At 44.5% G+C, this 24,625-nt stretch overlaps 1 protein-coding gene across 1 annotated transcript; it reads right to left on the reverse strand.

The window, feature by feature from the left end:
- Positions 1-6,655: 6,655 nt before the first annotated feature.
- LOC140389334 (G-protein coupled receptor 35-like) lies at positions 6,656-24,323 on the reverse strand. Its single transcript, XM_072473498.1, has 3 exons — positions 24,272-24,323; positions 8,300-8,347; positions 6,656-7,966 (listed from the first exon to the last, which is right to left on the reverse strand). The coding sequence occupies exon 3, from the start codon at positions 7,947-7,949 to the stop codon at positions 7,005-7,007; it is 945 nt and encodes a 314-aa protein (XP_072329599.1). The 5' UTR covers positions 7,950-7,966; positions 8,300-8,347; positions 24,272-24,323; the 3' UTR covers positions 6,656-7,004.
- Between the last annotated feature and the right edge of the window lie 302 nt (positions 24,324-24,625).

Raw genomic sequence — 24,625 nt, forward strand, 5'->3', positions numbered from 1 at the left:
ACTTGGTACTCAGCACGTGGTGACTGTGTGAGTGTCTTGTTAATGAGGTCCTGGCCTTGTCCTGTCTCCAGATGGACTGCCCAGGAGGTGTTGTGTTTCTTGTCTTATACTGTGTCTGCTCTTGTCTGTGATTGGCTGTCGTGTTATGTGTGCTAATTGGTCTATTGGTCTGTCTATCATGATGTGTGTGTTGTGATGTGTGTTTGAATATCATGACAAAGGCTTCTTTCGGTGGCTGTGAGTAAGACTCCCAGGAAGTTGACTTTTGTTTGAGCCACCAGTACCTTGGATTGTGAAACAACATAGCCCAACGAAGATAGGTGGTTTAATAACTGAATCACGTCCTCCCTATTACTGGGCTTGTCGGGGCTTGCTACCAATAGGTCATCTACATACTGTATGAGAGTGGAACCATGCTCGAAATTCAGAGCCTGGAGTTGGGTCTGCAGACATCTGGAGAAGAGCGCATGTGAGTTGACAAATCCCTGTTGGAGTCGGGTCCAGGTATACTGCTGTCCATTGTAAGTGAAGGCAAACAAATACTGGCTTTCAGGTGCGAGTGGCAGGGCAAAGAAAGCATGTTGGAGGTCGATGATGGCAAAAACCCGGGCCTGGGCTTGGATCTTAGCCAGTATGTGGGCGGGATTAGGGACGGGAGCATGTAACGGCTATGCAATGGCATTAATCGAATGTAGATCCTGTACCAGCCGGTACTGTTCCGGCTTGCCTGGTTTGGGCACTGCAAGTATGGGTGTGTTACATCTTGCCTGGCACGGGACCAGGATCCCCCATTGCAGCAGTCCTTGTATCAATTTGGCTATAGACGGGACCGCTTGGAGTTTCAGGGGGTATTGCCGAATAGAGGGCTGCGCTGCATTGTCCTTAATCGCTACCTTACTGGGTACAACCTTCGCTAGTCCCACCTGTGATGGATGATCCGCCCACAACTGAGGATTAACATACACCAAAACATCACGCCCCAGATGATGTCGGAGTCGGGTGTTAACTGTCTCGGGATTCTCTGAGTACTGTATAGACGTGCCATCTGGCAGTACTCTGGGTGTATATTCTGTTGGATTCGATTAGTCCACTGCCCTTTTTACCATAAGGCCCAGATCATAACCATGGTGTGGGTTGTGGACTTTACGTGTAATATGTGGAGCCAGGGAGGCTGATTGTTGCCACAAATGTGGTGGTATTGCTACAAGGTCAGCTATGCCTTCCTGTCCGATGACAGTTGCCGTGATTGTGATTGGCCATTCGGTCCGGATTAACAACTGATACTTTTCCTCTAGCTTCCGGTCCCGTCCAGTTCTGTCATAAGCGAGGGTAACGTGATGCAATGAACGTTCTATGTCTAACGTCCACCACTGAGGTGTAGTGGAAACATAACATTGTCTTGCCGGCTTCCATGATTGAACCGTTACCCCTTAATCCCCGTATTCCAGCCGCAGCTGGAATATACACAGTAGATCTTGGGCCTGCAAGTTACAGTCCAATCCAGTGGTAATCACAAATTGATGGTCCGTCGACTCATTCTCATAAGTCACCTTCACTGGTTCAGAAAGGGGATATTGACACACTTGGCCTTGAAACCCTGACAAATGCTGGGAGTGGTCAGATACTGGTAGTTGGAATACTGATTGCACCGAAGACATGGCTGCCCCAGTGTCGACCGTGATTTGATAATGTAGATCCCCTATCTGCAGAGATATAATGAGTTCTCTGTCCAATTGGAGGGTCTGTATAACAAAATTGGCTAGTCAATCTTGGGATGGGAAGGGGTTTGCCGGGGAGAAGTTAGTGTACCTAATCTGCCCTCCCTGTGGTGGATACCCCCTCCTTGCAGGTGGGTGTCCTCCTTCTACTGCCTGTCTTCTAAATGGGCATTCCTAATGCCAGTGGTCTGTTTGACCACAGTTGAAGCATGAACTATCCCTTCTGTATCCTTGACCTCTTCCTCGCCCCCTCCTTGCGGTTGACCCATGGCCTCGCAGGGGGGGGGGGGTTGGTTGTAAGGTTGCCGGTTCATATGGCGGGCCGTAGTGGGGGGGCTGAAGCTCCATTTGGGTGGGTTTGATATCTCCTCCCATACTGATCCACCCACCCGAGATCGCAATATTGGGGTTCCACCTGGTAAGCCACTGCATCCACTTTCGGTTGGGGTCTTAAATCGTCCTTTTTCATGACATACTCGGTCTTAATCTTCGTAACCTGGCCCCCTTCATGGCCTCCACCCTCTTTCCAATAAAATTTAACTGCCCGGGCCATATGGGAAGGGTCATACTCCGTCCAATTCATATTAGTACATTTCACAGCGGTGGCCACGGAAGGGGATAGGCGATGCATCAACATAGCACAATATTGGGGGGAGTTCTGATCGTTTTGATATGGTAAGTCGCCTGATTGTCCACGATATATCTCATTAAAGCTTCCAGAAATTCCTCTGGCTCCTCTGTCTTTTTGGGTTTGATATCTAGGACGGCAGAGATGTTTATGGGCTTTTGAAACGTGACATTTAGAGCATTCAGGATGTGTGTCCGTCTATCATCATCTTGGGCACGGGCCTGTTGAAGTGCATCATGGTCGGTATAATTCAAATGGTTGAGATGACTGCAGTATTCGGCTGGGGTTAAAACCTGTTGGACTAGGGCCCAGAGGTCCCTAGAGTCTGCTTGATAAACGGAGATGGTGGTTCTCAGGTAGTCCACAAACGCAGCAGGTGATTTCTTCCTGTCTGGAATTGAAGCTAGAATAGCCATCATCTCGCTAGGTCTCCACGGAAGATAAACCTCTATCGTGGGATTAGCTGCTGCCGTGGCTGCATCAGGGTTGAGCATTTTCTTTATCGGTAACTGTCTCGGAGTTTCTCCAGGGGGCGACGGAGGTGGCGTAATTTGGGGAGATTCCCCTTCAGAGGTATCAGAGTCCTCGCACTCTGATGTAGGGACTCTAGTTTCTCAGGATCGTCCCTATCCTCGTCCCGTAGAGACAGAGTTTTCTGTCCCTTTTATGTAATCTAGGTCGCAGGTGTAATGGGTTCCGAATGGCCATAAATTTCTTTTTCATAGTCTGTGATCGGGTTCTGCACACGACTGGGCTTGTAAAATGGTGCCTCTCTTTCCTAACTGGTGCTGGTGGCAAGGAAGTAATGCTTGGCCCCTCCATTGAAGGGGCTGGCCCTGACCCCTGCTGGGATGCTAGACTACCAGCTAGAGGGGGAGGGATAATCAACTGGGCCTGTTTAACCGGTTCCGAGGAGACTGTAATGGCTGGTGTGTATTGAGTCTGGGGAGTAATGGTTGGGTACAAGTTCTGGTATTCTGGGGAGGTGGTGGTGGGGGCGATGTAGGAACCCTACCGGGCACAGTCCAATTCTCTAAGTCATCGTCTACTTCTGTTAATGCAAGGCCAGCCATTGAACCACGCAGTCCATTTCTTTCGATCAAATTTACCCCTTTTTGTGCCTTGGCCTCTTTCTGTGCGCGTTTTTTGAATGTGCACTCCTTTTGTAGGAGTGCCAAAGTTTTCTGATTTCCCCCTTCGCAATTGATATTCCCATTTCAAGGGCATTTTCTTGCCAACTTGACAACAAGGTCTTATCTTTTTCCTCTTGACAATATAGCCTCCATAATTCAATCATCTCCTTAATTTTAATCGTCCTGTTTTTTTTCCATATATTCTGTTGAATTCTTTTGACCAGCTCCAAGTCTTTAGTTCCCCTTAGTGGCCATTCATCTCCCAACTTTTTATTCAATGCTCCAGAAAGCTGCCTAAACCCTTTTCCTTTATCTGGATATCTTTCACATAATACCTGTAATGAGCAACCCGGGCCACTCGTGTTATCTAGACAATTCCCCATAATCGAACTAGCCCTTGAACTGCGTTTTTCGCCCCTACAGTCCAAGAACAAAAACTTTTATTTTAGCTTAACCAAGTCTAATCTTCAACATGCAACTGAATTACAAGGCAACATTCCCTCAGTCTCCAGCTGAATTATCACCTTGTATTACCTCAGTCTAATTTCATTTCTTTTTAGCCCTCAATCGTACCTATATCGATTGAAATTTGTTTTTCTAATCCGCCAGGCTGACCTTTGATTTCGTCGAGATGACCTTACCTGACCATGTGTGAGTGATTAAACCTCATCAGACTACGAGTCAGAGGAAAACCGACATGGTCATTTTCCAGCTACTCACGTCGTGGGCCCATTTCCTCTCTCCCCGTCCGAGATCAGTTTAATTCTGATTTCGCAGATGACCGGTGGTCGCCTGTTGAGATCTCGGTGGGACCTCCAAATGATGAAATTGAGTTATTTTTGTCCACAGTCTGGTCTCAATCAAAAGGCTGAGTTTGGATTATAGGTATTATTTTATTTTCGTTCACCCGGCTTGCAAGCTCCACTCACCTGACAAATGCAGAGATCACTGTCTCTACACGTCCCCAGAGCGAGTGAACAAAAGGAGGCAAACATGTGCTCTCATACACATTCATGCAGTATCAAGTTCCACATACACGAATACAAGATTCTCATAGGTCCTTTTCCCACATTCCTTGACCTGGCCATGTAATCTAACCTTCACTGCCACTGATCCTGATAGGCCCATTACACATTCCTCTCCTTGGGCCTCTTTCTCCCAGCATCCTTTGTGCAAAGAACCGGTCCTAATAGCTACCCATCCCCCTCTCGCCATGCTTTGCCCAATCTCTTTGTTCATCCCCTGCAACCCGAATTAATGTCTATAATGCCCTATCCTATTCCACTGCTTTCCTATATTAGGGTATACTTCCACACTATCCTAACTGGTCATCCCAGTCTAATGCTTTTTCTTTAGTTCAATTCCTCAAAGACAAGAGGACATAATGGCCACCTTCTCTTGAGAGATCATAGGCGGGATTCTCCGACCCCTCGCCAGTTGGGAGAATTGCCAGGGGTTGGCGTGAATCCTGCCCCCGCCGTCCTCCCAATTCTCCCGCCCCCAAAAATCAGCGTGGCATGAGTCGCGCCGCCCGCCTCGGTGAATGGCGGGGTCCAGCCTGACTCAGTAGGCCCCGGGGCTGTCCGGATTCTCCGGCCCGCGATGGGCCAAAGTCCCGCCCGTTCTATGCCGGTCCCACCGGCGTAAATTGGAGTTGGGCCCTTACCGGCGGGAACTAGCGGCGTGGGCGTGCTCTGGGGGTCTTGGGGGGTCGCGGGGGGATCTGGCTCCGGGAGGTGCTGCCACAGTGGCCTGGCCTGTGGTTGGGGCCCACCGATCCGCGGGCGGGCCTGTACCGTGGGGGCACTCTATTCCTTCCGCACCGGAGGCCGTGGTCATCCGCCAGTCCCGGTGCGGAAGTGACTCTATGTGCGCATGCGCGGGGATGACGCCAGCACGCGCTGGTGCTCCCACGCCAACTCGCGCCGGGCAGCGGAGGCCCTTCGGCGCCGGTTGGCGTGGCGCCAGGCCCCTATCCCACCGGCCGGCCGGGCGTCAACCATTCTGGGGTGGGCCTAGCCCCTGAAGGTGCGAAGGATTCCGTACCTTTGGGGTGGCCCGACACCGGAGTGGTTCACGCCACTCCGTTCTGTCGGGACCCACCGCCCCGCCGGGTACGGGAGAATCCCGCCCCTTGTCACTGAGTACATTCCTAGTAAAGACAAAGGGATACAATGACCATTGCATCTCAAAAGATTCTGTGAGTAATGCCGAGGTAGAGTTGTTGATTCACGATCCACTTAGAATATGCAAGCCAGCGAAGAAAGCTGCCCCTGTGTGCATACTCTGTGTGAATAATCAGCTTGAATTTTCACACTGAAGATGTGTGGCACAGTAACAGAAGCAGCCAAAAGTGCCCCTGCAAAATAGCCATTTTTTTCAAGTACCTCTCTCTCTCTCTGACTGTAGAAGTTAGCCGCAGCCAGCAAAAGGATTGCAACTGTAAAAAGAATTGGGGAAGTTCTCCGTCAAACTACAGAACACCAGAATTGAATACCCACTATTCACCAGTTCAATTTCTGGTTAATGATAAGCCCCAAAATATTGATAGTGGAGGATTCTGCAATAGTATGTAACTGAATGTCAAAGGGAGATAATTAGATTCTCTCTTGTTGGAGATGGTAATTGCCTGGCATTTGTGTGGTGTGAATGTTATTTGCACTTGTCAGCCCAAACCTGAATGCTGCCTAGGTCTTGTTACATTTGAGCATGGTAAGTATCTGAGGAGTCATGAACGGGACTGAACATCGACCAATCATTAGTGAACATTCCGACTTCTGACATACTATTGGAGGGATTGTCATTGATGAAGCAGCTGAAGCCTGGGACATCATCCTGAGCAACACCTGCAGTGATGTTCTGGGGCTGAGATGATGGTTCTGCACCAACCTCAGCTACTTTCCTTTGTGTGCTAGGTATGACTCCAGCCAGTGGAGAGTTTCCTGATTTCAACATTGACTTCAGTTTGCTAGGGCTCCTTGAAGACACTTGCTCAAATACTGCCCTGATGTCAAGGACAGTCACTCTAACCTCCTGTTCTATACCAGTGCTGAAAATCCAGGCAATGGGGAAATATTACTGATAAAGGTGACAGTTTCAGTTGGTTTTTTTGATGGTTTGTCTTGGTTTCTGAATGAAAATAAGATCACAACCTCTATATGTTGTTTTGCCACACTTTTTATTCAAAAGTCTCATCAAAAAGAGAGAAGGGAAACAAATATATCTTAACACAGTCAATAAAAGAAGCAATGTCTAATTAGGAAAAATACATCAATGACTTGGCAGGTTATTAGTGAATAATGAATTGTCAGATTGCAATTCAGTGGTAATAAGAGAAAGTAAAGCTGAGAAGAAGTGTGGGGGTTAAAAGGTTGCTGAGGTTTACATAAGTTACATAATTAACTACAGATACAAGAACAGAGAAGAATTACTTCAATTAGCATATATTTCCAAGACCATGATATAATGTATTATATGCATCAGGAATTAAATGCTGACTAGTGTGTTTGTCCAATAATTGTATCCTCACAGTGTGGATAATGTGAAGCTTCGATCGTACTCAGAGTCCTTTGCTTGGTGCTGTTGATTCTGAGAACGTTCATTTGCTTCAACAGTGACAAGATAAAAGCAAAATCCATCAAGGCAGCAGTTCATATTGGCTAAACACATTGTCACTTCTTTAATGATGCACATCAGATTCAGCATACTACAATCAACTTCTACATACACCATTACAACATGAATTAAAGTTGTTAGGTTGAAAGGCAAAAAGCAAACAACAAAGACAAAAGCATTTATTGTAATAATTCGTATTGTTCTCCCTGTGTTAAATTCTCCTGCATTTGACATATTTCTTCGCCGAAGTGTTCGGATAATTTGAAACGAGCAAAAAGTAACAGTGATCAGTGGGATAACCAGAAATACTATTAAACTCGGAACAGAAAAAAATATTGAGTTTTTCCTTAAAGGCAGTGGGACACAGACTATGTCTGGGTTTGTTACATTGGATGCACTGTACTTAAAGTAAAATGTTTTTGAGGAACTAATGTGCCACAAACTTGTACAAATCCAAATGACAGCAGATGTCACTGCTGCTTTCTTTGGTGATCTCAATACCTTTTGCCTGATTGGGTATTTTATTGCAATGTACCTATCTACACTGATGCAAGTAATAATAAATATGCTCATGCATATATTAATTTTGTGTGTGATTGAACCAAACATATATAGAGACTTAGTAACACATTTGTTTTGATAAATATAAATTTTGAAAGGCAAAATAAGAAGCACAATGAGGTCAGAAATAGCTAGGCTTGTCATGTAGATGGTGGTTTCTGTCCATTTTCTTAATCTCCAGCAGAATGTTTGCAAGGCCAATACATTGAGTATTAATCCAACGATGAAAGCAGGAATGTAGAGCACGAGCTGGAAAACCTTGATGCCTTCATGCACTTCACAGCTGCAGTTCATATTTGTGCACGGTTTTGCTTTAAAAGAAAGAAAGAAAATGTAAATAAATGCGTTTCATTAATCCATGCAGGTAGTATAGGAATGCCCATTGTGAATACATTGTGTTATCAGGTTGAGGGTTTCAAATGAAGCCCTCAAACGATGCAGATGATTCAATCGCGGTTTTATCAACAGTATGCAATGTGTGAGGTTACGCTTGAGAGTTTGAACTCAGCTTGGTTTTTTGCAGAAATCCACCATGGACACATGAGGCAGAATGGCCTACGCCTGTGCTTTAACCACTCTTTGATTATTTTTTGGTATGCCTTGTACTCCAATCACCTGATACCCCTGTAAAAATGGGCACTTACCTTTCAAGGAACTCTGAAGAGCCTTTCTGTTTTGGATTCCTGTTTTACCTGTTGAAAAAATGGATATGAATGAAAAGACTGTGAATAGTCTTTCTATTGTTTGTTTAATAAGGACACAGGGAGTGCATTCTGAGTAAAATAAAGATCTTTGATTTATTTATAAGTATGGTATATAGATCACGGCGCTGAGGACCCCGGTTCGATCCTGGCCCCGGGTCACTGTCCGTGCAGAGTTTGCACATTCTCCCGGTGTCTGCGTGGTCTCACCCCCACAACCCATAAAGATGTGCAGGGTAGATGAATTGGCCACGCTAAATTGCCCTTAATTGGGGAAAAAAAAAATTAGATACTCTAAATTTATTTTAAAAAGTATGGAATATAGACTTCCCGGTAGATCCCTACCGGGTCTCTTTGTGGTTGGTGACTTACTGGCTGACCTTTTATACAACGCTAAATGGAGTCCCCCCCCCCCTCCCCAAAGCTTGTACTTTGCAAAAATCACATGGAAGTTAATCATTCCCACTCTGTGATTCTCGCGGGATATTATATTCCTCGCCCCGCAAAGTCTGAAGGCCCCCTTGATGGTCAATGAGGAGGAGCAGAAGGAGGATGTTGGACTCTCTTTGGTTCTGATAAATCACCATGCACCTGATGCCCTGGATCAGTCGCCGTATGCCTTGCAGGGGAACGACGTCTGCGGGCGATCGGTAGGAGGCAGCTGAACTATTGAATCGACATCAGAGGCCTGAGATGTCTGCGTTTCCATTTCTGAATCCAAAGCTACAACGTCAGACATGTTGGTGTCGACACAGACTGGAGGAATCACAGCAGGCCCGTTCGGTAATGGAGTCAGAGGATCCAGAAAGGTTTCTTTTGAGGAGTCTCATGGGCGAACCAATTCCGTCAACGAATATGATCCAAATGCCGTCTCATCAGTTGCCACCTGACCTGAACTTGGTACGAGACCGGTCCCGTTTGACGGCCGACAATCCCAGAGAGCCAGCGAGCACCGTCGTTGAAGTTACGAATGAATACCGCGTCGTCAGGTGCGAAGCGTCAGGTGCGAAGCGTCAGGTGAGAAGCATCAGGGAGGTCGACGTCGAACAGGGCAACACCCTTGCAACTCCTGATTACGGGACACCTTTGCACCGATGTCTGGGAGAATCAAACTAAGTCGGGTTCGAAGTTGACGATCCATGAGCATCTCAGCAGGGGTGACCCCAGTCACTGTGTGCAGCATGGTCCTGTCCAAGAATAAGAAATATGCCATGGATGGAAAAATAAATGGGCAATCGCACGACAGTCACGTGGGAGGTTTTCTTTGCCATCTTGTGGACCTCCTGCCACTTCATTACTAAGAAGATCAAGGTTATGTGGCAACTCTAACCTCAGATGTAGGACATGGAAGAGAAACCTGTTAAATATGCGCTGTGACGCCATGACTGCTGTCAGCTATGGGGATGGTTGTGCTGAAGCACATGTTGCGTTGTCACTACACGTGTCACTGGCCTCCCCGGCTGGAAGCCATTCCACAGAACCTACACCATCACATCCCACCGCCACACCATGTACCAGCACAGCCATACCTTGGTGGGAACAAAATCTAGATTTGGGCAGGGAATTCTGGGTGAGTACCCCATCGCCAATAAACAGGAGGAGGAGAGTGAGGCAGAGGCAGCATTGTACAGATCCCTTCGGTGGACCAAGGATAAACACAGTCAGGCTCTGCAGGACCAAGATACTGGGCCTGAGGATCTTTCTGGAACATCAGAGGCAGATACGTTCTCAATTTGTTTGAGATCCCTGAGGCTTTGTGGAACCATGGGCAGACAACCGATGCACTGCATGTGCTCCGTCATAGCCAATTTGAATGCATGATCTTCTCCATTTAGATTGCAGTTACGCTGTGCAGAGCCAAATGTGACATTACTCTGAGCAGATGCAGGAGCAAGGGCTCACAAGAATAGAAAGAGTCACATGGAACGCTCGGTGACATTGATGGTGCAGAGACGCGAGGTGTGGATTCCAGCGACGTCACAGCCACTGGCCTTGTCCAGCATGCGGGGAGATCATGAAAAGGCTCACACAGTTAAAGGGGCTGTTTTTAAAAAATTAATGTACGGGATGTGGGCGTCTCTGGTTAGGCCAGCATTTATTCCGCATCCCTAGTTTCCCTTCAGAAGGTGGTGGTGAATTGCCTTTTTGAACCTCTGCAGTCCTTGTGGTGTAGGTACACCAATGTGCTGTTAGGGAGGGAGTTCCAGAATTTATCCCAGCAACAGTGAAGGAACGGCGATTTATTTCCATTCCCGTTGGGGTGCTGAGTGACTTGGAGGGGAACCTCTAGGTGGTGGGGTTCCCAGTTATCTGCTGCTCTTGTCCTTCTAGATGGTGGTGGTTGTAGGTTTGGAAGGATCTGCTAAAGGAACCTTGGTGAGTTACTGCAGTGCATCTTGTACAAGGTACACATGGCTGCCACTGTTCATCGGTGGTGGAGGGTTTGAATGTTCGTGGAAGGAGGAGCAATCAGGTGGGCTACTTTGTCCTGGATGTGTTGAGCTTCTTGAATGTTCATGGAGCTGCACTCATCCAGGCAAGTGGAGAGTATTTAATTACACTCCTGACTTGTGTCTTGTAGGTGGTGGACAGGCTTTGAGGGGTCAGGAGGTGAGGGTGCGTTACTAGCCGTAGGATTCCTAGCCTTTGACATGCCCTCGTAGCCTCAGTATTAATATGGCTAGTCCAGTTCAGTTTCTGATCAGTGGTAACCCCAAGGATGTTGATTGTGGAGGATTCAGCGATGGTAAAGCCATTGAATATCGAGGGCCGATGGTTAGATCCTCTCTTGTAGGAGATGGCCATTGCTTGGCATTTGTGTGGTCCGAATGTAACTTGCCATTTATCAGCCCAACTCTGGATATTGTCTAGGTAATACTGCATTTGGACATGGACTGCTTCATTATCTGGGGAGTAGCGAATGGTGCTGAACACTGTGCAGTCATCCACAAACATCCCCACTTCTGACCCTATGATGGAAGGAAGGTCATTGACGAAGCAGTTGAAGACATTTGGGCCTAGGACACTAACCTGAGGTAGTGCCTCTGGGGTAGCATGGTAGCATAGTGGTTAGCACTATGGCTTCACAGTGCCAGGGTCCCAAGTTCGATTCCCGGCTTGGGTCACTGTCTGTGCGGAGTCTGCACGTTCTCCCTGTGTCTGCGTGGCTTTCCTCCGGGTGCTCCGGTTTCCTCCCACATGTCCCTAAAGACATGCTATTAGGTAATTTGGACATTCTGAATTCTCCTTCTGTGCACCCGAACAGGCGCTGGAATGTGGTGACTAGGGGATTTTCACAGTGACTTCATTGCAGTGACATTGCAGTCACAAGCCTACTTGTGACAATAAAGATTATTATTATTATTCAGCCGTTTCTTGATATCCCATGAAGTGAATTGTATTGGCTGAAGACTGACACCTGTGATGTTGGGGACTTCTGGAGGAGACCGAGATGAATCATCCACTCGCCACTTCTGGCTGAAGATTGTTGCGAATGCCTCAACCTCGTCTTTTGCACATATGTTCTGGGCTCTTCCATCGTTGAGGATGGGGATATTTGTGGTGCCTTCTCCTCCAGTAAGTTGTTCAATTCTTCACCACCATTTACGGCTGGATGTAGCAGGACTGCAGAGCTTAGATCTGATGCTTTTGTTGTGGAATCGCTTAGCTCTGTCTATTACTTGCTGCTCCTGCTGTTTGGCACACAAGTAGCCCTGCGTTGTAGCTTCACCGGGTTGACACCTCATCTTTCGGTGTGCCTGCTGTTGCTCCTGGCATGCTCTCCTGCACTCTTCATTGAATCAGAGTTGATCCCTGGCGTGGTGGTAATGGTTCTGTGGGGGATATACCGGACCATGAGGTTGCAGATTGTGGTTGAATACAATTCTGCTGCTGGTCATGGCCCACAGCACCTCATGGATGCCCAGTCTTGAGTTGCTAGATCTGTTCGAAGTCTATCCTATTCAGCACGGTGGTAGTGCCGCACAACACGATGGAGGGTATCCTCAATGTGAAGATGGGACTTTGTCTCCTCAATTACTGTGCGGTGGTCACTTCTACCGATACTGTTATGGACAGGTTGATCTGCAGCGGACAGGTTGGTGAGAATGAGGTCAAGTTTGTTTTCCCTCTTGTTGGTTCCTTCACCACCTGTTGCAGTCCCAGTCTAGCAGCTGTGTCCTTTAGGACCCGGCTAGCTCAGTCTGTGGTGGTACTACCGAGCCACACTTGATGATGTACATTGAAGTCCCCGACCCAGAGCATATTCTGCGTACTTGCCACCCTCAGTGCTTCCTCCAAGTGGTGTTCAACATGCAGGAGTACTGATGGTGGCCGGTACGTGGTAATCTGCAGGAGGTTTCCTTGCCCATGTTTAACCTGAAGCTATGAGACTTCATGGGATCCAGAGTTAAGGTTGAGGATTCCCAGGATAGCTCCCTCCTGGCTGTATACCAGTCTGCTGGGTCTGTCCTGCGGGTGAGACAGGAATGGTGTCTATATCATTGTCTGCAAGGTATGATTCTGTGAGTATGACTCTGTCAGGCTGTTGCTTAACTAGTCTGTGAGACACCTCTCCCAACGTTGGCACAAGCCCCCAGATGTTAGTAAGGAAGACCTCGACAGGACAGAGTTTTCCGTTTCTGGTCCTGGTTTGATGCCTGCCAGTTGTCTGGTTTCATTCCTTTTTTGTGTTTTCGTAGCGGTTGAATACAACTGAGTGGCTTGCGAGGCCATTTCAGAGCTCAGACACATTGCTGTGGGCCTGGAGTCACATGTAGGCCAGGCCACGTATGGATGGCAGATTTCATTCCCTAAAGGACATCAGTGAACCAGATGGGTTTTACGACAATCGAGATTGGTTTCATAGTCATCATTAGACATTTAATTCCAGATATTTTATTGAGTTCAAATTCCTGCCGTGGTGGGATTCGAACCCGGGTCCCAGTAGTCATGGATTATTAGTCCAGCGACAATACCACTATGCCACTGCCTCCCCTGTTCAGGGGGCTATCCCTCATGGGCACTTGCTGAAGTGCCATTACCGATAGGGTCTGCAGACCAAGAGCTGGAAAGTGGCTGGATATCTCTTTTTTAGCCACTATGCCATTGCCTCCCCTGTTCAGGGGGCTATCCCTCATGGGCACTTGCCTCCTCAACCCTCTGGAACAGAAACCACCCCTATTGCAAGGCCCTGTGAACCAGGCTGTCCCTGCAGAAACACAGATGCTGCAGCCTGTAAAAGATCCCCCACAGACAACTCCAAGCAGGGGACAGAAGTCATGGTTACCTCAACTGGATGTATGTACAATGGAGCAGGCTCATCCTCAGGCACAAAGTGCTGCATAGCAATGAGCATGAATGCAAGACTGCAATTGATGGGTCACCTGGTTTGTTATGTTTGTTTTTCATTTGATTTATCTTGTTATAATAAAATTGTTCGATGATATGTCTGAGACACAATGCAATTATGTATTGTGGTGAGGACTGAGTAGAAGGCTGAGAAGAATAGTGTGGGAGGGGATCATGCTCTGTTGCTGGTGCTGATTCTGTGATATGGGGTGATGGTGATAAAGATCTCATGTTCCAGGTCTGTGGGTGGCAATGAGATCATCCAAACGTGTGTTCTGGCTGCAAAACTAATCTCTTGTTTAAATTCAGAATGGGAGTCGCCTGACAGGCCTGGGAGTCCGACAGGTGAAATGTTGCTGGATCAGTGTGGCCCTCGTGGCCAGACCAGCCTGCTGCTCACCCTGAGGCCTGGGATGATGTCGGCAGCCTCATTCCAATTCCTGGCCACTAGGCTCCTCTGACGCAACCTCTTCATTCTCATCTTCTTCTTTCCTGACCTATTTTGAGGAATAGGTTTCTTTGTATGGACACATTGTGCAGCAGGCAGTAGGCGATGCCATTGAAGACATCCAGCCTTGCTTGTACTGAAGATCAAGGCATTGTAAGCATATTGATATCAATGTAATGCAGACTCCAGTAAGTAGATGGCTCTGATCGTACATTCTCTCTATCTCTGTCTGGGTACCAGACAGGTGTCAGGAGCCACCTTCTTGCCCTGTCATGTCTATCTAACAGTATTTGTTTATTTGATTTGTTAACTTGTCACTGATTTAGTAAGGTATGCCATGGAATTTTCAGAAGGAGGCCATTCGGCCCATTGAGTCTGCACCGGCCCATGGAAAGATCACCCTACCTAAGCCCACACCTTCACCCTATCCCTGTAACCCAATAACGCCATCTAACCTTTTCTTTTGGGACACTAAGGGCAATTAGCCAGGCCAATCCACCTAACCTGCACATCTTTGGGCTGTGGGAGGAAACTGGAGCACCCGGAGGAAACCCACGCACACACGGGGAGAACGTGCAGACTCCGCACAGACAGTGACCCAAGCTAGGAATCGAAACTGGGACCTTGGAGCTGTGGAGCAACTGTGCTAACCACTGTGCTACCGTGCCGCCCGTCAAGTAATATTGTAATAAAGCTATAGTTTACTAGCTTGGAGACAACAGAATAATGCTCACCAGTTATTACAGGTAAAACATGAATAAAAAGCAGTCCCTCCTTTCAACTCTGAACCAAATTCTCAGTTGCACCAAATTCCGGACTCAGGACTTTAAAAGATTTGTTCATGTGATGTGGGCGTCGCTGGCTTGGCCTGCATTTATTGCCCATCCCTAATTGCCCTTGTTCAGGGCAACCACATTGCTGTGGGCCTGGAGACAGATGTTGGCCAGACCAGGTAAGGATGGCAGATTCTTTTCCCCAAAGTACATTAGTGAACCAGATGGGTCTTTACAACAATCAGCAATGGTTTCATGGTCACCATGAGATGAATCATTCCAGATTATTCTTGAATTCAAATTTCACTACCTGCCATGGTGGGATTCAAATCCAGAGCATCACCCTGGTTTCCTAGATTACCAGTCCAGTGATATTCCCACTATGCCACCATCTCCCCTGATTCATGAAGCACTCTGTTTTCCCTTCTGTTTCTGCTGACCAAAAAAGAGATGTCTGGCCTAATCCCACTTTCCAGCTCTTGGTCTGCAGACCCTATCGGCAATGGCACTTCAGTATATTCAAATATTTCTTTTAAACCTAATGAGGGTTGATATCTTTACCACTCTTTCAAGTAACAAGTTCCAGATCCCCATAATCCTCTGGGTGAAAACAGTTCTCCTCAAACCACTTTTGTCCTCCGACCAATTATTTTGAATCTATGCCCTCTAATTATTGACTATGCTAATGGAATCAGTCTTTCCTATGCAATCTATCTAGGTTCCTCTTAAATGTTTATACCTCAATTAAGTATCCACTCACCCTCCTCAATCAATTTTTTCTCACAGATCAAATTCTCCATTCCGCTAGCAATGTCCTCTGTCACGAAAATAAGTTTTCATTTTTTTTTGATTGCAATATCGCTGTCAGGGGCTCGTTTAGCACACTGGGCTAAATCGCTGGCTTTTAAAGCAGACCAAGGCAGGCCAGCAGCACGGTTCGATTCCCGTACCAGCCTCCCCGAACAGGCGCCGGAATGTGGCGACTAGGGGCTTTTCACAGTAACTTCATTGAAGCCTACTCGTGACAATAAGCGATTTTCATTTTTCATTTTCACTTCATATTGTTTTTTTAAAATTCGTTCTTGGGATACTGGCGTTGCTGGCTGGGCCACTGTTTGTTGCCCATCCCTCACTGCGCCTGAACTGAGTGGCTTGCAAGGCCAGTATAGTGGGGGGAAGTTAAGAGTCAACTGCATCACTGTGTGGGTCTGGAGTCCACGTGTATGCAAGACTGGGTAAGGATGGCAGATTTCCTTCCCTGAAGGACATTAATGAACCAGAAGGACTTTTAGAACGATCGACAATGGTTTCATGGTCATCTTCCAGATTTGTATTGGGTTCAAATTTTACTATCTGCCATGGTGGGATTTAAATGTGGGACCCCAGAGGATTAACCTGTGCCTCTGGATTACTAGACCAGTGACAATACCATGACACCACCGCCTCCAGTTAAATACTGGGACTGCAACTGGTTTAATTGAATTAGAGACAGAAATATGGCAGTCAAAAATCAATATGAAGGGTGTGACAGAAAATGGTTTGATACTATGATGAACAGAGGGAACCAGGAGAACTTGAGTAAGATTTACATATGGTAAAGAAAAGAAGTAGTTTGAAGTTCACTGTTATATTTCAAAAGGGAACATATACAACTAGAAGATTGTTAATAGATGAGGAAAAATAGTGTAAGTTTAATTTTAAAATATAGTGGCCATGTAGTTTTAAAAAATGGTTTCATCAAACCTGGGAAAAGAGAACTTCTGAAGGACTGTAGAAAAGAATAGAGGGTAAGATCAAAGGGGAAAAACAGATGTATGAAAGTACTGAAGACTATGTTATGTAGCTGGTGTGATATGAAAGAAGAGAGAGCGTCGACAAAGCCAGACCTGTGAGGATCAGTTTACTCATACCCTCCAAGAACACCATAGAGCAGCACAGCATTGTTTGGTAAAGTTATTGGAATTTAATAGATTAGAACATCTACAAGGACTGTTGCCATATAAGGGGGGGGGGGGGTTTAGCTCTGAATGTATTTTAAGTCAATGTCTTTTCAGAAATGCTTAGAAAATTACTGTTTACCGTGTAAAGGCTTTCTTGTTGTGAAGTGTGATTTTTTTCCCCCTTTATTTTCTTTGTCATCATTTTAAATCCGAGAGGGATAGAAAATGGGAAGGTGAAATGAAGGTAGGCAATCAGGGAAGAGAAGGGACAACTGCAGATTCTAAAGAAATTTCACCTCAGACTGGAAAAGAAGGTGCTGAAGGTTGAAGGGGGATGAGAAAGCTCACATGTTTTAATTCCAGGAAGGTTGGGCACACAAAGTCAATTATGCTGGTGGTTACATGGAAGACCTATTGCATTAAGAGGGACAAGGAAAAGTACTGTGAGCTCAGAGATTTTAGGGAAAGACAAACCGGCAGGTTGTGTGCAAGTGTAAAAGATAGGACAGGTATTAGCTAAAAGTGTGAAAACGCATTTACAGTCTACCCACAGAAATGCTGAAAGGCAGGTTACAGGAGTGTTTAAAGATTTCATATGTGAGGGCAAAGTCTTCCTGATTGTAAATGTTGGAATTGGAAAAGATGTCAAAGGTTTCAGCAATATGGGGGATAGGCAGTCCTTAAAGTTATGGGATAGTACTATTTGTTGTCCAGAGGGAACATTGTAGAAAAAGTGTTCATCAGTGGAATTAATGGAGAAACAAAAAATATCCCTTAATGTAAGGTAATTTTTAAAAAGTAGTTTGAAAACAAGTAAGGGTAGTCCCGAAATTGCCTGTTACAGCGGGTTCAGTTTATTCTAGGAAATGATTCAGATGCGTAACAAATGCGGGGATGCCCACTGTAGTTGAACAGCCCATGTGACTGCAATCAACACAGGTGCTGCTGAAAGAGCATCTGGAGTTTTTCCATATTATCTGGCAATACGATCGTGGACTCAAAAGTCGAGACACGAAGAGGAGGAGTCTAGAATACAGGCCAAGGAGGCTGAAGAGTTTGGTTAGCTGAGGCTATTGTTGACAAGATTATTTAGGAAGAGAAAATTGAGGAGAATGAGACTGAGCTGTTTAACTCAGTGAAATTGGTAGAGTTAGAGTAGAAAGATCTGAAAAGAAAACATTTATGCCAGAAAACGTATTCAATGACAAAGGCAGAGTGTATTCCAGAGTGGTATTATTGTAAGAATAATCTATTGATGAGGAAGTGGAGACCTTTTCAAATTCCAGCAGGTGAGAAGTGGGCGGTAATACATCAGATAGTAATACCATCCAGATACAGAAAGGAAATTTTGCAAGTAGCTCATGAAGTTCCAGTAGCGGGGCATTTAGGAATCAAAAAAGCCCAGGCTAAAGCACAAAAACATTTCTGCTGACCTGGACTTGATAAAGTTCATAAAGTTCTGTCAAACATGTCACACATGTCAGGAAATAGGGACACCTCAAGCAGATTAAACCTGCATTTTTAATTCTTATTCAAGCACCTGAGGTATCTTTTACTCGGGTCCTAATTGGTTGTGTAGGGCCCCTCCCTAAGACAAAAAGTGGGACTCAGCACTTGCTGACATTATGGACGTATCCACTAGATTCTTGACAGTGATGCCATTAAGAAATATCACAACAAAGAGGATTATACAAGAATTGACCAAATTGTTTACAAGATATGGTTTACCAAGGAAAATACAGTTGGACCAGGGTTCAAATTTCGTGTCACAGCTGTTTAGGAAATTCATGGGCAGCTTAGTGATGAAGCAGTTTAAATCTTCAGCTTATCATCCTAAATTACAAGATGTGGTTCCGGCAGATTAGAAATGAGCAAACGTGACACCACTGTTTAAAAAAGGAGGTAGGCAGAAAGCGGGTAATTATAGGCCAGTGAGCTTAACTTCGGTAGTAGGGAAGATGCTGGAATCTATCATCAAGGAAGAAATAGCGAGGCACTTGGATGGAAATTGTCCCATTGGGCAGACGCAGCATGGGTTCATAAAGGGCAGGTCGTGCCTAACTAATTTAGTGGAATTTTTTGAGGACATTACCAGTGCGGGGAGCCAATGAATGTGGTATATCTGGATTCCCAGAAAGCCTTTAACAAGGTGCCACACAAAAGGTTGCTGCATGAGATAAAGATGCATGGCATTAAGGGGAAAGTAGTAGCATGGATAGATGATTGGTTAATTAATAGAAAGCAAAGAGTGGGAATTAATGGGTGTTTCTCTGGTTGACAATCAGTAGCTAGTGGTGTCCCTCAGGGATCAGTGTTGGGCCCACAATTGTTCACAATTTACATTGATGATTTGGAGTTGGGGACCAAGGGCAATGTGTCCAAGTTTGCAGACGACACTAAGATGAGTGGTAAAGCAAAAAGTGCAGAGGATACTGGAAGTCTGCAGAGGGATTTGGATAGGCTAAGTGAATGGGCTAGGGTCTGGCAGATGGAATACAATGTTGACAAATGTGAGGTTATCCATTTTGGTAGGAACAACAGCAAAAGGGATTATTATTTAAATGATAAAATATTAAAACATGCTGCTGTGCAGAGAGACCTGGGTGTGCTAGTGCATGAGTCGCAAAAAGTTGGTTTACAGGTGCAACAGGTGATTAAGAAGGCAAATGGAATTTTGTCCTTCATTGCTAGAGGGATGGAGTTTAAGACTAGGGAGGCTATGCTGTAATTGTATAAGGTGTTAGTGAGGCCACACCTGGAGTATTGTGTTCAGTTTTGGTCTCCTTATTTGAGAAAGGACGTACTAGCACTGGAGGGTGTGCAGAGGAGATTCACTCGGTTAATCCCAGAGCTGAAGGGGTTGGATTACGAGGAGAGGTTGAGTAGACTGGGACTGTACTTGTTGGAATTTAGAAGGATGAGGGGGGATCTTATAGAAATATATAAAATTATGAAGGGAATAGATAGGATAGATGCGGGCAGGTTGTTTCCACTTTTGGGTCAAAGCAGAACTAGGGGGCATAGCCTCAAAATAAGGGGAAGTAGATTTAGGACTGAGTTTAGGAGGAACTTCTTCACCCAAAGGGTTTTGAATCTACGGAATTCCTTGTCCAGTGAAGCAGTAGAGGCTCCTTCATTAAATGTTTTTAAGATAAAGATAGATAGTTTTTTGAAGAATAAAGGGATTAAGGGTTATGGTTTTTGGGCCGGAAAGTGGAGCTGAGTCCACAAAAGATCAGCCATAATCTCATTGAATGGTGGAGCAGGCTCGAGGGGCCAGATGGCCTACTCCTGCTCCCAGTTCTTATGTTCTTATGTGTTCGAGAGATGGCATCAAACTCTAAAGACTACGATGATGGCTTTTGGGGCAATATTCTCCAGTCCCCCAACTGCATGTATCTCGGCCGCACACAGTTCTCTGGCATCAGGAATCTCTATTCCCGCCATTTGTCAATGGGGTTTCCCATTAAAACAACCCTAAGCCACCACCAAACCCACTGGTGGGGGCGCACTGCCAGTGGGAAAAGAGAATCCCTATGACCGGAGAATTCTGACCAGAGGATGTGTCATGTAAACATGCTTAAAAAGTACATTGATAGGAATGACAACCAAAAAGAGTTAGGAATTGACTTTCTTCAAATTAAATTGGAGAATGAAGAAGTGCTTAAAAGTCTAAATGAAATATTGAATTACCTTCTAGACAAGAATCAAAGTTATTTGAAAGAGCAATTGCTGTCACAGAAATCTGTGGGAATAAACTGGGGAAAACATATGTTTCTATACATTTTGTAAATGCAGGGGACTCAATTCCAATGCGGCAATTGAATCCAGTAAAATTATCAGAAGTGCAAAAAGAAATTGAATTTATGCTCCAGAATGACATCATAGAGTATGGACTATACCTATTGTGATGGTACCAAAACAGGATGGAACACAAAGACTGTGCATGGATTATCGAAAAGTGAATGCAGTTCCAAAAGCGGACACATATTCTATTCCAAGTTTGAAAGACTTCATTGAGAAAGTTGGACAATCAAAACTTATTTCAAAGATTGACTTGCTGAGAGGAAATTTGGCAAGTGCCCATATCGGAAAGGGCAAAAGAAATTTCAGCTTTGGTCACACCAAATGGTCTTTATCAATTCATAGTTATGCCATTTGATTGGAAGAATACACCAGCAACATTTTAAAGGCTGACAAACAAGGTTATCACTGGACTGAGTAATTGTGCTGTATGTATTGATGATTTGGTGGTTTTCAGTCAATGTAGGAGGAACATTTGCAACATCTGAAAGAACTGTTTGATCAACTGCAAGAAGCTAATTTGGTGGTGAACTTGGCTAAGACTGAATTGTCAAAAGCACAGGTCACATATTCTGGCCATACGGTTGGACATGGTCAGATAAATCCTACTGCAGTATTCCCAGCACTTTCAACGAAAATGAAACTTTTGAGATTTCTGGGCATGAGTAACTTTATTGAAGATTTGTACCAAATTTTTGCAGTGTGATAATTCCATTAGCTGAACTATTCAAAAGGAACAAGAATTTCCACTGGACTGGAGTGTCAAAACTTATTCAACAATTTAAAAATTGTATTGTTTTGGTGGTACCTAATCAGGCTAAGCAGTTTAAATTATCTATTGATGTGAGTGATGTGGGTATTACTGCAAGAAGTCAAAGCAGGTGTTGAAAAGCCCTTGGAGTATTTTTCAAGTAAGCTAAATATTCATGAACAAAAATACCCCACCATCAAAAAATGCTAAATTTAGTAATGGCATTGCAACATTTTAAAATTTATGTTGCAAATTAATCAGAAACAATTGTTTACACTGACCATAATCCGTTATAGTTTTTGGAAAAGGTTTGTGAATGAAGCACTAGATGTTTCAGATGCAGTTTGTCATTGCAACCATTTAATTTACAGATTAAAAATGTGGCCGGTCAAGAAAACCTAATTGTTGATTCATGATTAAGAGCTTAAAGTTCAAGGCAGATTGGACATTTGAAATATAAAAATGGTAGTGTCTAGATACTGTTTGCTCTATCTATTGATACAGCAGAGTTGTGTATCATTTAAATGCATGCATCTCATAATGTAATAGTTTATCATATGTGGCTAAGTAGTAATCAATGCAAAAGGGTTGAGAAGATGAAACCATCTTTTTGCATTATGGTGGTCCCTTTTCCAAAAAGGAGGGGTGTGTCTGGAAAATTTGTGTTTTAAAAATTGCAGTGTTAGTTGTGACAATAATAAAGATTGTTATATTGCAATATACTGGAAAGCAAACTTAAAAAAAAAAATTTAGAGTACCCAATTAATTTTTTCCAATTAAGGGGCAATTTAGTGCAGCCAATCCACCTACCCTGCACATCTTTGGGTTGTGGGGGCGAAACCCACGCAAACACGGGGAGAATGTGCAAACTCCACATGGACAGTGACCTCGAGCCGGGATTGAACCTGGGACCTCGGCACCGTGAAACAGCTGTGCTAACCACTGCGCCACCATGCTGCTCCTGGAAAACAAACTTGTGGGGATGTGACTGGTTCAATTGAATTGAGGCAGAAAGACTGTAAAGGTCAAACGTCCATATGAAGAGGGTGAATGCAAATGGCTTGTTACGGTGATGAACAGGGGAAACCAGGAGAACTTGAATAAAATTCACATAAGGTAAAGAAAAGAAATGTTTTGAAGTTGGCTGTTGCATTTCAAAAGGGAACATATACAATTGGTAGATTGTAAATAGATGAGGCAAAACAGTGTAAATTTACTTTTTAAATATAGTCGCCTTATGATAACAAAAGGGGGGGCTGATCAATTTTGGGAAAAGCTAATTTCTAAAGGATTGTAGGAAACGATAAACGGTAAGATCAAAATGGAAAACAGATGGAAGGAAGACTGTGTGTGGGAGGCTGGTGAGATTGCAAAGAAGACAGAGTATGGATGAAGCTAGACCTGTAAGAACCAGTTGCTGTCATTCTCAGAGAACACCCTGGAATAACATAGCATTGCATGGTAAAGTTACAGTAATTTTACAGATTAGGAAATCTAGAAGGACTGTTGCCATCAAAGGGGAGTTTAGCTTTGAATTTATTTTAAGCCAAGATCTTTACAGAAATGTTTCAAGAGTACTGCTAACTGTGCAAAGGTGCCTTTGTGTTTAAGTGTAAGTTTCCCTTTATTTTAATAAATGTTTACGGGAATACAAAATCATTACAGTGGAGTTACATGACAGTTACTTCCTGACTTCGAAATCCTCCTCATAATTCACAAATTGAAAACCTTGCTGGCAGCGGTTTAAAATTTCCCTTGGAATTTGGGCTTCTTGGCTCTTACCATCTGCTGGCTCTAACCTCATAAATCACCTATGCAACCTCTCTAGTAAAATCACATTCTTCATGTAATGTGGTGATGAAAACCATATAAAGTACTCTAGCTTTGACCCATCTGCCGTCCCTCCTCCTATATTCTATGCATCAACAATAAAAGAAGAAATTGTTTATACCCTTTGAACCAATTTATTATTGTTCTGCTAAATTAAGGAGTCACTGGATGTCCTTCAGTATCCCCATCACTTTTCACTTGTTGCGTATTTCCTTTGCTTTCTCCAAATGCATTGGGTGGAATTTTCCCCCAAATGGCAAAAAGTCAGCTTCTGATTGAATCCCTGAATCCCCCTAAATTCACCCTTGCTTTGGTCCTCTTCCCCAGTGGGGCAGAAAATCTCCTTGGTTTGTAACTGGGAGGGCAGATAAGAGTTGTAGTCTATATCTAGTGTTGGATCTGAAAGTGCTTGGACTGGCACTGTGATCCTTCAATTGAAAATGTTTCACGGTCCAGCACTAAGATCACTTAAATAAGAATATTAAACACACTTTAAAAAATTATACTTCTTCGATCTGTGGGTCAGGAACTTGTGGTTCCAAGCTCCATGATGATGCAATATAAAATCAAAAGTAACATTTCAGTACACAGTGAGGGAGTTTTATATTCTTTAACTGAAACCTTATCCACGTGTTCAGGATACCGTGTAAAGTCTCATGGTATTATTCAAATTAGGGAGCTCTTCCAATGTGCTAATCCCTATCCCTCTCTCAATCAGCGTAACAAAAGCTATTTTTGAAGATTTATTTACTGATTGGCAGACATTGCTGTTTGCAAACTGACTGCCACACCTTAACAATAACACTGATTCCATTTATAAAATAATTGTTAAGCCCTATGGGACATCATAAGGATGAAAATCTTGACTAGATAACTGTGTGCAGATTTAATTTTGAATTGGTATTTCATCAACAAAAAACTAGCCTTCAATTACCTGACCTTTCAAACAAAATTAAAGAGCTTCCAGCTTCTCAACTCCAGAAAACATATTTCGTTGAAATATATTCAGAAATTGCTTACCAGTCAGCAAGGAAATTCTTTCAGCAGCAAGACGTAGCTGTACAAATGAGAATCATTCTTTAATTATTAATTGTTCTTGAACTTAGAAATGAACCATCATGGCGCGACTCAATGTCAGTAGAAGTGTATTTCATAACAGGAAATGCAACCCACATATCCTATCTATGCTGAAATACCAAGAATTCTGAATTTATAATGGCAGGGTGCGACACAGATTGGTTTCTAAGTGTAATTTCAGCTGGGTTCAGCTGGCAGTTTCCCCCTGACTCTGTCAGAGGGCTCCCCATCTCTATCAGCCATTAGTCACTTTTTTGGGTCCTGGGGTGTTTTTCCCCGGTTTAGCACACACTTCGA

This window comes from Scyliorhinus torazame, chromosome 14 (genome assembly GCF_047496885.1).
Source record: "Scyliorhinus torazame isolate Kashiwa2021f chromosome 14, sScyTor2.1, whole genome shotgun sequence".
Taxonomy (NCBI): domain Eukaryota; kingdom Metazoa; phylum Chordata; class Chondrichthyes; order Carcharhiniformes; family Scyliorhinidae; genus Scyliorhinus; species Scyliorhinus torazame.